Consider the following 14,782-nt stretch of genomic DNA (forward strand, 5'->3'; position numbering starts at 1 on the left):
GTTGTAGAACCTCTCCCCGAGAGGCTTCTGATAAACCTCTGTTCAGGTGTGGATACAGTTTTAACCCTGCTCTGAGCAGAAGGCTGGGCTACAGACCCCCTAAGGTCTTTTTCATCTTAATTGTGACTCCACTGTAAGAATAATAATTCAAAAATACTTAAACTGTATGAAAAATGAGGAATTTCTTAAGCAGTTTAACTGTGCTAACACCACAGAGGCAGAAACTTGCCCCAAAGTAGCCCAGAACATCTTTCCATGAACCTGGGCATGTTGGTCTTTCAAAATGTTCTTGGTACTGAAATACAAATAGACAATTAGATTTTTGCTGTGGTTCATCAGTACCATAGTTCATCAAGTCATCAGTGGCAGTGTACTAAATACAAATGAAAAGTTCAATCCAAAATTCTATTTTTGCATGATGTACATGATGTATTTTACTGTTGCAAGAATCACAGAATCCTAGACTGGCCCATGGTAGGAAGGGATTGTAAAAATCATCTCATTCCAACCCTCCTGCCATGGGCAGAGGCACCTTCCACTGGACCACATTGTTCCCAGCCCTGTCCAACCTGGCCTTGATATTGGCAAAGAGATTATTTGCCTTTCAGCTCTTTGTGCCTTATGAAATAACATTAATTTGTGACATATCAGGCAGAATAGAAATCAGTTCTCATTGAGTGGATGATCTAATAAGTTGTTGTTACCATGTATTTGGTGTTTGAGTACAGAATGTATTTCGCTTGGGTTTGTCTTTGGGAACAGAGGAGTAGTGACTAATAGGACTTCCTAGAACTCAAATTATCAAACATGAACAGTAATGCATGTCGTGACGTTCTGCCCACGTGTACAGAGGTAGTTCAGTGTGTTGATTAACATGTGCTAGTTTAATTAGCTTATACTTTCATTTATTTTTCTTTTAAAGACTTTCATATTGGCTTTCCTGTAGAGTCGTGTTGTAACATAACTGCCTTTTGAAAATACAGTGATTAAGTCTTCAAGCTCAGGGAAAGATGTTATTTGCTGTGCATTTTTTAAATTCTGCTGCAGAAACAATATGACCTAAATATTTAATCAGGCTTAGTAGAATTGGCTTTTTTTATTGCTGCAGATTAATCTAGTTTCTCTGAGCTAATACACATGGCATGTATGTCTTCAAGACCTTTCTTTTTCTCAATAACATTAAAGATTTATAGCTCTCATAAAATCAGGCATGTGCCAAGAAGAAGATTATGAATTACGATTACTTAAACTGGGAATTTTTCTTTTGAATCCTGTATATGCTGTTTCTGCCTAGGTTGTGTTTATAGAGGGGTTAGTGAACACTGGTTTTATACCACTTTTCTATACCCCGTCCAGCTTGCTTCCTTTCTGTGTCATTAAGATGCTGGCCTGGTGCTGTTTACATTTTTGCCTTTGCCTATTTTAAAATAATAGTTGTTTTCACTAGAGAAAATATCATCTTTCTAGTTTAAACAAATAAGTGGCTTTGCATGTTTTGCTTAGTGCTGTTGTCTTGTTCAAGTCTTACATTTTGGATGAAAAGATTAATGTAAATGTGTAATGAATTTCCACAGTTCTTGTTTTCAAACTCTTATTTTTGCTAGGGGTTTAGTCTGTGGCTGTAGCCTTATGTTCAGTTCTTGAATTAATGTGGAGTTTGAGTTAAATATTGGAAGTGATATGATCACCTAAACCAAAATAATTTCAGTGGCCAATTAGATGTTTAAATGTTTAAATTTTCAGAGAAGCTTTGGAAGAATCTTCAGCAAAGTCTTACTTATTTTTTGGTTTTGACTATCTGCTGGTTTCACACAAGTTGCTTGGAGGGCTTCCACATGATCAGGGGGATAACTAAAGCTGCAGGAAGCTGTCACATCCTTTGTGCCATGGCATTCCCAGAGGGAAAACCGCATCCTGGCGTGCATCACACACAGCAAAAATAGTTGGTCAGGGGAGGGGATTATCCCACTTGGCTCAGCGTTGTTGCAGTGTCATTTTGGGCACTGCATGCAGTTCTGGACATACCATCTTATTGAAGTCGGAGGGAGACGACCCACCTTGCGTTGGTCAGCCATCGACTCCCCTTTATTCATCAATCAGGCACCTTTTATAACAGTGTTAATTCACTTCATGCACATTGCAAAATCTGAGCTCACAATAGGTCAGAGATAACACACCAACTCCTCCTTATGTTTCCAATACCAAGATTTGGGTTCTCAAAATTATTCTTGCTTTCCCAAAACAGCCAAAGATAGAACATCCACTTGTTATGAGAAAGCTGCCTGAGAACTCTGATGTGCAAGGCTCTCAAGGCCTTCATGTTTGTCACCTTTACTTGTAATTAAAAATAACCTGAGAACCTCTGCTGTTCACAGAAGCAGGCTGTGAGAACCTGCTCCTCACAGCTGCCTTCTAGGCCATCCCTGAAAAAATCTCCAACACCATCTGAGAAGGATGTGAAGGTCCTTGGATGCTCCCAGAGAAGGGCTACAAAGCTGGTGAAAGGGCTGGAAGGAATGTCCTGTGAGGAGCAGCTGAAGGGTCTGGGCTGGCCTGGTTTGGAGAGAAGGAGGCTGAGGCACAACCTCATTGCTCCCTGCAGCAGCTTCCTGAGGAAGGGAGTCACCTTTTCTCCCTGGAATCTAGTGATAGCATGGGTGGGAATGGTTCAAAATTGTCCAGAGGAGGTTCAGACTGGACATTAGGAAGCATTTTTTTACGGAGAGGTTGGTAAAACCCTGGAACAGCCTTCTTAGAGAGATGGTCCATCATGGAATCCCCAAATGGTTTGGATTGGAAGGCACCTTTAGTCTTGTATCATTCCAACCCCCTGCCATGGGCAGGGACAGCTCCCACTGTCCCAGGCTGCTCCCAGCCCCATCCAGCCTGGCTTGGGCACTGCCAGGCATCCAGGGGCAGCCACAGCTGCTCTGGGCACCCTGGGCTAATGCTTTAGCATGGTTTGACTTGGTCATCCCTGAGCTGGTCAGGCAGCTGGACTAGAAAGCTGTAGGTCCCTTCCTACTGAAAATATTCTCTCTATTCACATGGCAACCTCCACCTTCCCTCTGGGTCCCCACATCAAACTCCCATATGTTTTAGAGTGTGTCTTTGATGCTCTTGCTTAACTCCTGTCATCAGAATACCTTTAGTGACTGGGGTAAGAAAACTAAATAAAACTTTTCTTTGTGTTCATCAAATCTGCACTTAATTGCAAATAAATGTAGATATGCTGGGTTAATTTTTGTGTGTGTGTAGAAATTGCATGTTTCCCCTACATGTGCCTGGGTTTCAAGCAGTGACCAGTGAGTACAATAGAGAGTCTCAGCCTTCATTTTAACTTCTTCTGGTTCAGACAAATTTAAAAAACTCTCAGGCAGAGGACCAGAGCCTCAGGATTACAGAAGATTGGGGTACATGAGTGAGAGCATTCTCACAGCAGTCAGATGAAGGCATTCACTTCTTGATGAGAACAGGCTGCCCTTGCAGGGTGGCAGAGGAAAGGACAGCACAGAAGTTGGGGAGACTTAAAAGCAGGATCAGTTATCCCTTTGAGCAAATTAACATTTTTTTCCTTTTTCTAGGAGGTTGATATGGCTGACTGATGTGGTTTATTTGAGGTTTTTTCCTTTTGTTTTTTTTTTTTCTTTTTCTTTTCTCTTTTCTTTTTTTCTTTTGTCAGCCAATACTGCAGCTTCCTCCCTGCCCTCTCTATACCAGCTGCTGGGCAAGATTAGACAGTGCCATGATCAGAGAAGGAATCACTGAGGGATGCCAGAAACATGAGAGGAAAAAATTCTCAGGTAGCAGGTAGTTTACAGGCTTCATCACAGATGTCAGGTTCTCTGTGCCGTCTCTTACAGTATAAAATTACTTTAGGTATGTTTTTATTCCAAAATTCACATTATTGATGATTAGCAAGTGAGCATTTTTATGTTGGTTTTGATGTTTTGTTCGATTTTTGTGTGTTTCAATTCTCCATCCTCAATGTGTAGTAGAAAAAATGAAAAACAAACAAGAAACCTATAAAAATACCTATGAGATTAAATCCTTGGAGCCTTCTAAATGCTGCTTTCTGACTTGATAAGGACTGAATTTGGTGCTTTGCCATGATGCCTGTCAGTTTTGAGCATCTTCTGTTATCTTAAAAGATATTGTTGGGTTTTCATGTTTATGTTTCCATCCAGCTGATATTCTGTAATCACAGCGAGTCCCAACTGATGCAGTGTGAGAGATGGGGAACTACCAGGCAGAAAGGATCCTGGCACTTTAGTCTCCAAAATACTGATGCTGACCTCTGTTGCTTTAGGTCTGAAAGTTTTGGGCTTTGTGGCTTTCATGGCCATTAAAGACAAAGAACTTCAATAACTTGTTTTGCTGGAGCATATGGAATTTTGTTCATAATTTATACTTCTGTTGAATGTCACTGTGTATTTTGTGTACTGAGAAGGCAGGAGAGGAGTTTTATTATTTTCATTACCATAAATAGAGTGATAGTTTACTGTTATGTATGAATAGTTAACTTTTTTTGATTGGGATAACTCAAGTCCACCCAGATTTCCCTGACAGAGTTTTGTAACAAAGCATTCTACCTTTAAGCTTTTAGAAATCAATACTGTCATGTTGCCGTATCAGAATTCAAAATGTTGATCGGATGGATTTCTGTATGAAGAGATTGGAGTCTTCTGAAGTGGGATTTTTAGTACAGTGTAAGCTACAGTTTTGTTTTCCGGGTAAACAGGATACCTGAATAACACACATGCACACACACGCACACCTATAATCAAATATGATTGTCTTTATTGTTTGCACTATTTTTTTTCAAATATTTAGGTACTGTATTGTAGTTGAAGTTTGATCACCTTTTGCTATAAAGTAAAAGAAATTTGCCCCATAAAACATGCAGAAAATAAAAATTTCAATGAAAGTAGATGTAGCTGGATACCTCATTTCTGGTGGATGAAGTAAGCTTATTTCAAACTCACAAGCAGTCAGTGAAAATTGATGTCAATGTCTCTTAATGTACATAGTCTTAAAGGAATTCTGCTCTTAAGCCTTGATTTTATTCTGATTTACTTCAGAGGATTTAATAACAGAAATGCTTAGTCTTCAATTTGATGTAAGCTCTGCTGGTCAAAGTGGCTGTGAAAGTCACAGAGTTATGGGGGTTGCGTTGCTCTTGATGTGAGTTTAATGTCAAACTTGTCAGTAGACTAGTCCAGCTTTGAAAATAGGAATGCCTATGGAGTGCAGTGCTGCTGATGCTGTGTCACCCTGGGTGTGTCTCCAGAACCTCTGGGTGATGTTTTGGCAAAACTTCTCCTCCACCACGTGCTGTCACCTCACCCCGTTGGTCAGTTAAGCCGGAATATGGTGATTATGGGATCAAGTCCTGTTCTTCCCATCTATGGAGAATGTTGGCAGGGGTCAAAGATAGTTGCTATCACTTTCTCTGTGGAGCCAGCCTGGCACAGCTGGGGCTGCTCAGCTGCACCAGAGAAGCTCCAGGGACACCTGAGAGCCCCTGCCAGGGCCTGCAGGGGCTCCAGGAGAGCTGCACAGCCCCTGGGGACAAGGCAGGCAGGGACAGCAGCCAGGCAATGGCTCCCAGGGCCAGAGGGCAGGGACAGATTTTGGCACATTGGGAATGAGGAATTGCTGGCTGGGAGGGTGGGCAGGCCCTGACCCAGGGTGCCCAGAGCAGCTGTGGCTGCCCCTGGATCCCTGGCAGTGCCCCAGGCCAGGCTGGATGGGGCTGGGAGCAGCCTGGGACAGTGGGAGCTGTCCCTGCCCATGGCAGGGGTGGGACTTTAAGGTGGATGAGCAGGTGAAAGAGCTTTAAGGTCCCTTCCGACCGAAACCATCGTAGGATTTTACAAGGGAAGATCCATTCAATTTCTTGATCAATCTAACAAGATTGAATAGCTGGAAGGAGTTTTCTAGTAAGAGGCCTGGTTAAATTTACTGTAAATGGTAACAGTGGACTTAGAACCATTTAGATCTTCAAAGCATCATCATTCTAAATTATGCTCTTTATTTTGCTTTTGGAAAAAAATATGTGGCCTCTCCAGGTAGCTGGAAGAGCAGGCTTGTGGGTTGAGGGTTTTCTTTAGTATGGGACCGTGTAAATCCTTTATCTTGTCCATCCCTGGCCTATGGAGTGAATAGAATAGCCTGCCTTGCTCACAGTGTGCTGTGGTCAGGAAAGCAGAAAAGGCAGGAAGGCTTAGGAAATGGCATCCTTGAGCTTCTTCATCTCCTGACAATTATCATGTCTGCAGATGAAGTGCCAAAAGGGATATTGTGTTCCTTAACTTCCCGAGCAAACATAGGACTGGTGTAATCCAGTAGTGAGTGTTGTTTAAAACAAAGCAGAGGAAGGTTGAGGGAGAGGTAGGTTTTGGTGCAGTCTTGGACTGAGAGTCCCACTGATTGCACTGATTAGCTGTTGTGGCACTCTTTTTTGTCCTGTTTTTTTTCCCTGAGGTACACAAATGTCTCAGGAAAGAGTGTTTCAGGCACATGTGACTATGTCACATAGGGATCTAGAGAGACACTGGCTTGTGAAATGCAGATAGTTGGGTGTATAACCCCTGGGCCAATTTTCCACCTATGATGCCATGAAACAATGGGGTTTTTTGATTTGGATGGAGCCTAGAGTTCAGGTGTTGTTGGTTCTTGCCAAAGTTAGCAGAAGAGACTTGGTTTCATAAATCTCCATGGGAAACTTTCCCAGTTTAGCACTCCATGGTGTGTCTGGCCTGGAGAGAGCCATGTCCCCTGGCTGCAGATGAGGACAGCAGAGCCTGGATGCACCATCATGAGCTGACCTTTTTGTCTCTCAGTATATAGGGCCAGTTGAAGCACTTTCTGGACAACTTAGAGTCACAGGATCATTAAGGTTGGAAGAGATTTCCAGGATTACCAAGTTCAGCTGTAAGATCACTGAGACACATCATCACACCACATCATGGTACTTGGCACACTCTGGCTGTGCACTATTATGCCGTGAAGTATTTTCTGTACAAACCCTATAATAAAAGGTAGTTGAGGTTATATTTTCTATGTGCCTCAGAGTTTTCCAGTGATGCAGTTTGTTGCAGGTGAACGACGGTAATGAATTTATTTTCCTTTCCATTATGAGTGGGAGGATATCCTGTGCATAGGCAATATATCTCTTACTCAGGTGCATTCAGGGTTGCTTAATATCAATTTTAAATGTTTTATTGCTTGCTCTGTATTTACTTCGTAGAAGTGACTCTAGGTCTTAATGGAAAAGCTGGCCAGGTCTTAATTGAGTGACTCTGTTATAATTAAGCCATTGCATTTGAGCAACTAGAATTAAATACAGGAATGCTCTACCACTGAAATCCCAGACTACAAGAGCAATAATTCAGTATGATTTTTTCCCCTTTAAGTCAACAGTCAGTTTTCATGAAAGGCGGTTAAATTTTGTGAACATTATTAGGTCTTTTTTAAAGGTAACCTTTGTAAATCAGGGACTAGTCTCCTGCATTTATTCAGAGAGATAAAACTTCTCTTAAGATGATGCCAGGAGCAAAAAACAGGGGGAGGAGGGAGAGAAATGACACACACATCCAAAAGAAGCCCAAATTCTTGTGTCTAATGTGTGAGATTTGGCAAATTCCCCGTGCAGCAGTGACAGAACCAGCGTGTGGGCACAGGGGCAAACAGATCCCTCTGTTTCTTGAAACTGTTTGTTTTATGTCAAACCGCTCCATTGCTTTCTTGGCACCTTCCATTGACTCTTGGCACAAAAGCCAGGGATGTTGAACCATGACTTAGCTTTCTTAAAGGAAAACACCTCTTTTTTCTGTTTTGTCTCCCTCTACCCTTGTCTTTCAGTTATACCTGCCGCCACTTGCGGAGATATGTGTATGTCTTGGACAAACTGTATTTCCCCCACTCCCACTGCTCTACGCTGCAGCATTGCTTCTCGACCCTCAGTGACAATGGAGAGGAACTCTTGTCTTTAACTTGTTCTCACATTCTCAGATCCTATGCTTCCAGGTTATTAACCTCTCCTCTCCATTTACTGCATGCTGCATGCCCTGTGACTGATCTGTGCATGTTTTCAGTGAACTGATGAATAATTTTGATTTCTAAGGGGATAGTTTGTGTCTTTATGACATCCTTGATGTATATTCTAAAAAGTGTGTTAGAAATGGGAGTCTGCTAATGGTTTGGTTTGTCTTTTTAAATTTAGAACACAAATTCTTTGGCCTTTTGAAGCTTTAAGTGCTTTTTATGTTAAAGTATTTTAATCCATTTCCAAAGCCTTGGCATAAGAACTTGAGCTGTGATTCACAAAACTTGCATTGCAGTTGTACAGTTTGTTTGGAACTGGTGCAGAGGTTACATGCAAGTATCTAATACTTCTTGACACCCATTGTTTTTTTTGTAACATTGTCTATATAATTTGCTTTTCAAGAGTAGAAATGATAGAGCTTTTGCCTCAAGTTCAGGAAGTTTTCGTGGAAGTTAATCACACGATTGTTTGTGCTGGAAAAGCCCTCTAAGATCGAGTCCAAGCATTGGCCAGCACTGCCAAGGCCACCAGTGACCCATGTCCCCAAGTGCCACATCCACACAGCTTTTAAGTCACTCCAGAGACGGGGAATCCACCTCTGCCCTGGGCAGCTGCGCCAGTGCCTGGCAGCCCTTGGGGTTAAGAAATTTTTCCCAATATCCGACCTAAACTTCCCGTGACAGAAGTTGAGTCCATTTCCTCTTCTATTGATTGTTACTTGGGACAATTAAAGATGTCTCCTTTTTTTTATGTCTGATTCCTTTTAATTATACAGAATAAGAATTATGAGAATCCATCAGCCCCAAATCCTTCTTTGTGATAGGAAATTATAGATACTTAACATAAACCGTAAAAAGGGTGAATTTAAAAGTCCTACTTGCCATACCCAAAGGATTTCTCTTAGCTGTTTACTCCAAGTAAAAATTAAAGTTTTACTACATCATTGTTGATGCTGTGGATAATTAAATATATTAACCTAGTCCCTAGAAGCTTTGGGAAAACAAGGGAAAAATTGCGTGACAGAATTGATCAGAACATGGAAGGCATCCAGGGTGGAAATGCAGCTTCCCAGCTAAGACAGCATACAATAGCAAGGGACCACACAGTAAACATAAGTAAAACCAGCTTGATTGTCAAGGGAAGAAAATACAGCATGCAAGCTGAAATAGCTCTTTTTGTACAAAAGAAAAAAATTATAGTAGTACATAATGATGGAGAATTACTCTGAAGATCTCAACAGGACATGAAAATCTAGCTGTCCCAGGGGCATTCTCCAGATTAATTTGGAACAGGGACATGGTATTAAAGCAGTCAAAAGCCTGAGATTTCAAAGGCTTATTTAAAAATGAATACTAATAATAAGTGCAGTCTACACTGCAATCTTCTTTCAGATGTAATGTTTTACATGTAGAAATGATAGCCTGAAAATGTAAAATAAATAGTGTAATTCTTCCAGCTTGCTTCCATGAAATTTTGGTAATTCTGTACAGCAACAGCACTACATATTGAGCTGACAAAATCACCCTTGTGAGACTGAGTGCTTCTCCGTGGATGTTGCATCTTTCAGGTGTTCTGTGGATGAAAATAAGCACTGATAACACTGTATGTGTTTTCATGTAAGAAGCTTGTGAAGTTTTTAGAGAAAAACATTCATCTAGTTACTCCCCACTTACCACAACTGATGGGGATATTTTTTTGCTGGTATCACTTTCTGAAATGGGGCTTATGCATCAGTTGAGGTATATTAGAGTACATCAATTGGGGAGATTTTAAAATCTCAGATTTTCATTGCAGATTATCTTTTTCTGAGATAGGAGGAGAACGGAGGATTTGAAATAGAAATTGCTGCTGTAAAAATATAGAGGTAGCTATTTTTTATGGCTAATTCTCCATTGTTGTTTTGATATTGGATGATTAGAGAAGTACAGTCAGGAAATTTGCCTAAGTCTGTAAGTAGCATTGAATACAACAAAATAAGTGAGGTGTCAAAAGCTTTTTGTTTGATTCCATGCATCCATCCTCTGTTAAGTACTACAGTGTTTTATTGTGTGATCAGCCTGTTTAGAGAAGAGATGGAATTTACAAATTACTAAAGGCAGAAGATAATAATTGTGGTGATTCATAAATCGCCATCCCACCATCTAGTATTCTTGGCAAAGAATATAAATTTTAGTCCAGAGCAGAAGGTCTCCAGTGATGCTCTGATACCCACAGATAGTGTTGCCTGTCTTTGTACTTATCAAAAAATTACAGTTTTCATTACTATTTTGGTAGATTTTATGTGCAAATATATTAACGTTTGCATTAAACATGTTCAAAAACAGCATAGGCAGCAGGACAGGGGGATCCTGCCCCTGTGCCCCTGGGCTCAGGTGAGAGCCCACCTGCAGAGCTGCCCCAGCCCTGGCTCCAACAGCACAAGGAGCTGGAGCTGCTGCAGCCAGTGCAGAGGAGGCCACGGAGATGCTGCCAGGGCTGGAGCCCCTCTGCTCTGGAGCCAGCCTGGCACAGCTGGGGCTGCTCAGCTGCACCAGAGAAGCTCCAGGGACACCTGAGAGCCCCTGCCAGGGCCTGCAGGGGCTCCAGGAGAGCTGCACAGCCCCTGGGGACAAGGCAGGCAGGGACAGCAGCCAGGCAATGGCTCCCAGGGCCAGAGGGCAGGGACAGATTTTGGCCCATTGGGAATGAGGAATTGCTGGCTGGGAGGGTGGGCAGGCCCTGGCCCAGGGTGCCCAGAGCAGCTGTGGCTGCCCCTGGATCCCTGGCAGTGTCCCAGGCCAGGCTGGATGGGGCTGGGAGCAGCCTGGGACAGTGGGAGCTGTCCCTGCCCATGGCAGGGGTGTGGTAACAGATGGTCCTTCAGGTCTCTTCCAACCCAAACCATTCTGTGTTTGTCAGGTTTACAGTGTTCCATGGATGTGTGTAAGAGCCTGGTGATGATGTGGCACAAGCACACCACAACCCACCCTTACTGGACAGCCAACACTGGTTAAAGCAGGGAAGAGGGAATGCAAAATAGCACATATTTATTTTGCTGTCCCTCAGGGAGCAAGCCCACAGCACCAGTTTCCAGGCAGCTTTCATTGGGATTTAGTGCCAATGTTGCTTGTGGTCTATTGCAAATTCTAGAAACATAGTGGGTACCATACCCATTTTACTATGCACAGCATTAGCATAGCATAAATATTGAGCCTGAGTTTGTAATGCAAAATTCCTAATATCTAATAATTCTGTTGTGACTGTGCTATGTAGTTTTTATTGCAGCAACTGCTTTGTGATGTGAGATATGTTTGCCACTATTACTGTTTCCTTTTGCATTTCATATTCATCGTGTGATGTTTTAATGCTCGTGTGTGTTCCTGTTTTGTTTTAGACCTCTCTGGGTTGCAGTCAAGCTCAGGAAAATTGCTTTTGAAGGAAGACTGGCTTAGTGCATGTACTGACAAAGAGGCAGCTAACAAGCAATGATTAGTTCTGGGATGCTGAACAAATTATGGACAGTTTTAGTTTCATAGCAAGCTTGACACTCTGTGAAAGCAGGAAATGCAGTTTTGCTGAACCTTGTAAATTGGGTAAATATGTCTTAAAGTTGCAGAGGTAAAATTTGTAATGGATTAATTTTAATTAAGGGTTTTTTCCCCTAAGTAAAAAAAGACCAAGAAATACGATATCAAATTGACATTAAGTTTACCCATTTTGCTTATCTTTTATTACTTAATGCTAGGTTTGTTTAAACAGCAAAATGTATCTCATAAGATTATAATGCTCCCTTTCAGAAGTGTTTTGGCATTGTCTGAAGGGTATGGAGAATGAGCTTTGCAGCCGTCCTTCTCCCATGCCATCAGAGTCAATGGAATTATGCAATTATATTCATTTAAGAATGTGCTGCCTTATTGGGATCACGGCCTTGGAGCTTAGCTTTGAGAAATGCTGCTAATTTACTAGAAATGGTTCTGTTGCTGCAACCTGATGCTCAAGTGCTGCTTAAAGCCAGCTTGAATTTTTTATCCAGTTTCCAGTTCCTTTTTCCTTGGAGTGCGAGCTGTGCTAGGGCACAGGGCCTGGATCCCAGTCCTGTGTCCTGGTGTGGATTACTGACCTGACAATGCAGGAAAGGTGTCTAGGTATCATCCTCAAAAACAGCTTAAGCATTTGCAACTCTGACATATTTTCTTTGACTTTAGTCTGTGAAAAGAAGGTGGGGAAAAACATGAGGCAAACATGTGTATTATTGAACCTTAAATGGCTTCTACTTGGATTAATTGGATTTGCTCTGTGGAGATGTACAGCAATTCATATTCTTTCAAATGAGGCTTGACAGATGTGAATTTTTTTTCTCCAATAATCCTGAGCATTTGTTGCCATTGAGTTTTTAGGCAGTTAGTGTGAAAAGCTCGCCCTAAGTTGGTAAAATAGTCAATGCATCAGCCTTGTTTAGAGTCATTAAATGCTTTGGGTGCGAAGGGAGCCTAAAGTTTATCCTATTCCACCCCTTCCAGGGACACCACCCACTGTCCCAGGTTCCTCCAAGCCCTGTCCAACCTGGCCTGGAACACTTCCAGGGATAAGACAAACATTGATCCTTACTTCACTGTGAGCTTAACCTGTCAGAGCTTTCATAAATGGCCCCACATTTGTCATAGAGTTAAAAGTAGAGTAATGAGGATGGCAGAATCTGGATCTGTCACAGGCAAGAACTAGCTTCACTTCATTTATCACTAAAGCAGGCTATTTTTGGAATGTTAGATAGCATAGTTTAAAATATTTTTCCCCAAAGAAAAATTTATTTCTCCAATACGTGTAAAAAAATGGTAGATTTAAGCACTCTTCAGAAATAAACAAGCTTGTGGGTTTTTGGTTTTTGGTTTGTTTTTTTTTACAATACTGAATAAAAACATTATTTTTCTGCAGGATATTTAAATAAGATTCTGCACTTTGCTTCCAAAGCTGGCATTTTACCAATGATCTTTTTCCTCCTCTTTTTCCTTTCTGTTCCCCCAAACACCATTCAGTGGTCTCTGCTCAGCATCCTGCCAAGCTGAAAGGCTGATGGGGACTGGGTTGGTACCATTCAGGGACTGCAGTGTCATTACATTGTCAGAAAGTATCTTTGTGGTTGGACTGGGAAATTTTTCTTGTTGTTGAAACATGGCATAGGATCTCCAGCTTTTAGTGTCAGAGTTGGAAATGGTACATTTTTGTGACAGTGAACAAATTTTTTTGTCTTAATGCTGTGCCACTGATAAATTCTAACTGCCTCCATTACCAGTGTTAAACCTGAACTCTCAAAGGTGGTCTTTTTCCTACTGGGCTTAATATGTACAGTTTTACTTTTTATTTTCAATGCTTGCCCAATGCTGTGAGTTGCTGTAATTGTCAACCAATAGTCATTGAGTTCAGTGGTTATGGTGTATTTTAAACTTCAGTCTTAGGCAGACCTTGGAACAGCTGAACAGAATTTAATTAAGTCACTTAAGAAGTAAATAGAAGCAAGAACAAGTGAAAAAAAGACAAAAGAAAAAAGACAATCAAACTGCATTAATGTTTCTTCAAGGATTCAGGCTGGTTTATTAATACCCATATGCTGTTATTTCTCTAGAGTGGCCTGTAAATTTCTATGGAAACTCTGTTCTCTGAGCTTCCATGCAGGATGGTTTGTGGGGCTCAGTTTCTGAGCTGGGGCCACAGCTCAGGAGATGAGGCTTTTTTTTGGCCGCTGCATTGGTGTGGTTCATTTCCCCAAAATCCAGCTCATTTGATAATTTTTCTTTGGGGGAAAAAATAGAATTTAAAAAAAAAAAAGGTCAGAGAGGTCTGTTGAATGAATATAATTTAATATTTTATTGCTTTGTGATTTTTAGTCAGCTGCTCATAATTTTGTTGGAGGCTTGGAGTTGTTTATTATGGAAGGATCACTTTACACTCAACATCGAGTGACTTGGCAGAGCAGAATTGTTTATAAATAATTCTATTACAGATTATTTATCTTTATACTGCATAGCATAGTGATCAAGAAGCCAGTGTGATATAAAATCATTGGTGTGGGTATTCATTGGGTGAAGAACTGCCTGGCTTGCAGCTCTCAAATACAGTTTAACTGGGTGCTTATCAAGTGGATGCATGTCTAGTGGAAACCCTCTGCATTGATTTGTTAAGTCCTGCCCTATTTAAAATTAAGTATCTAAAATAGTTTTTAGAGAAGGAGCAATCAGTGAAGGGAAGAGATTGCTGATATAAAAATGTAATTGTCATGTAAGCATGATGAAAGCAAGGTGTATTTTCTTGAAGCTGGTGGAATTCCACGCACATAGATCATGCAAAAAGATAAAAGGAGCAGGTTGACTTTGAAAGAAATCAGAAGTACTCTATGGCATTTTTATGAATTTGCTCCTTAAATTATTTGGAAGATTAAGGGGGAATAAATCCTTCAATAAGGGGGCTCTTTAATAAGATTTGTCGGAGGGGTTTAAGTGGGATATCAGGGAAAGGCTCTTCCCCAGAGGGTGCTGGCACTGCCCAGGCTCCCCAGGGATGGGCACAGCCCCGAGGCTGCCAGAGCTCCAGGAGCCTTTGGGCAGCGCTGCCAGGGATGCCCAGGGTGGGATTGCTGGGGGTCTGTGCAGGGCTGGAGATGGAATGGACGATCCTTGGGGTCCCTTCCAGCTCAGGATATTCTGTGATCCTTTGCAAAAGTACAATGCAGTCCAGTAGCTGGAAAGCAAACCCAGCTGA

General features: G+C 41.6%; 1 protein-coding gene across 2 annotated transcripts in view; it reads left to right on the forward strand.

The window, feature by feature from the left end:
• DYM (dymeclin) overlaps positions 1 to 14,782 on the forward strand; it is a 211,258-nt gene that overhangs the window by 109,974 nt on the left and 86,502 nt on the right. Inside the window, exon 14 of one of the 2 annotated variants that reach the window (XM_064736044.1) lies at positions 7,867 to 8,031. The exons of the other annotated variant lie outside the window; for it this stretch is intronic. Within the exon in view, the coding sequence (XP_064592114.1) occupies positions 7,867 to 8,031 (165 nt within the window). The remainder of the gene's footprint in view (positions 1 to 7,866; positions 8,032 to 14,782) is intronic. 2 annotated transcript variants of the gene reach the window in all.

This window comes from Zonotrichia leucophrys, chromosome Z, assembly GCF_028769735.1.
Source record: "Zonotrichia leucophrys gambelii isolate GWCS_2022_RI chromosome Z, RI_Zleu_2.0, whole genome shotgun sequence".
Taxonomy (NCBI): domain Eukaryota; kingdom Metazoa; phylum Chordata; class Aves; order Passeriformes; family Passerellidae; genus Zonotrichia; species Zonotrichia leucophrys.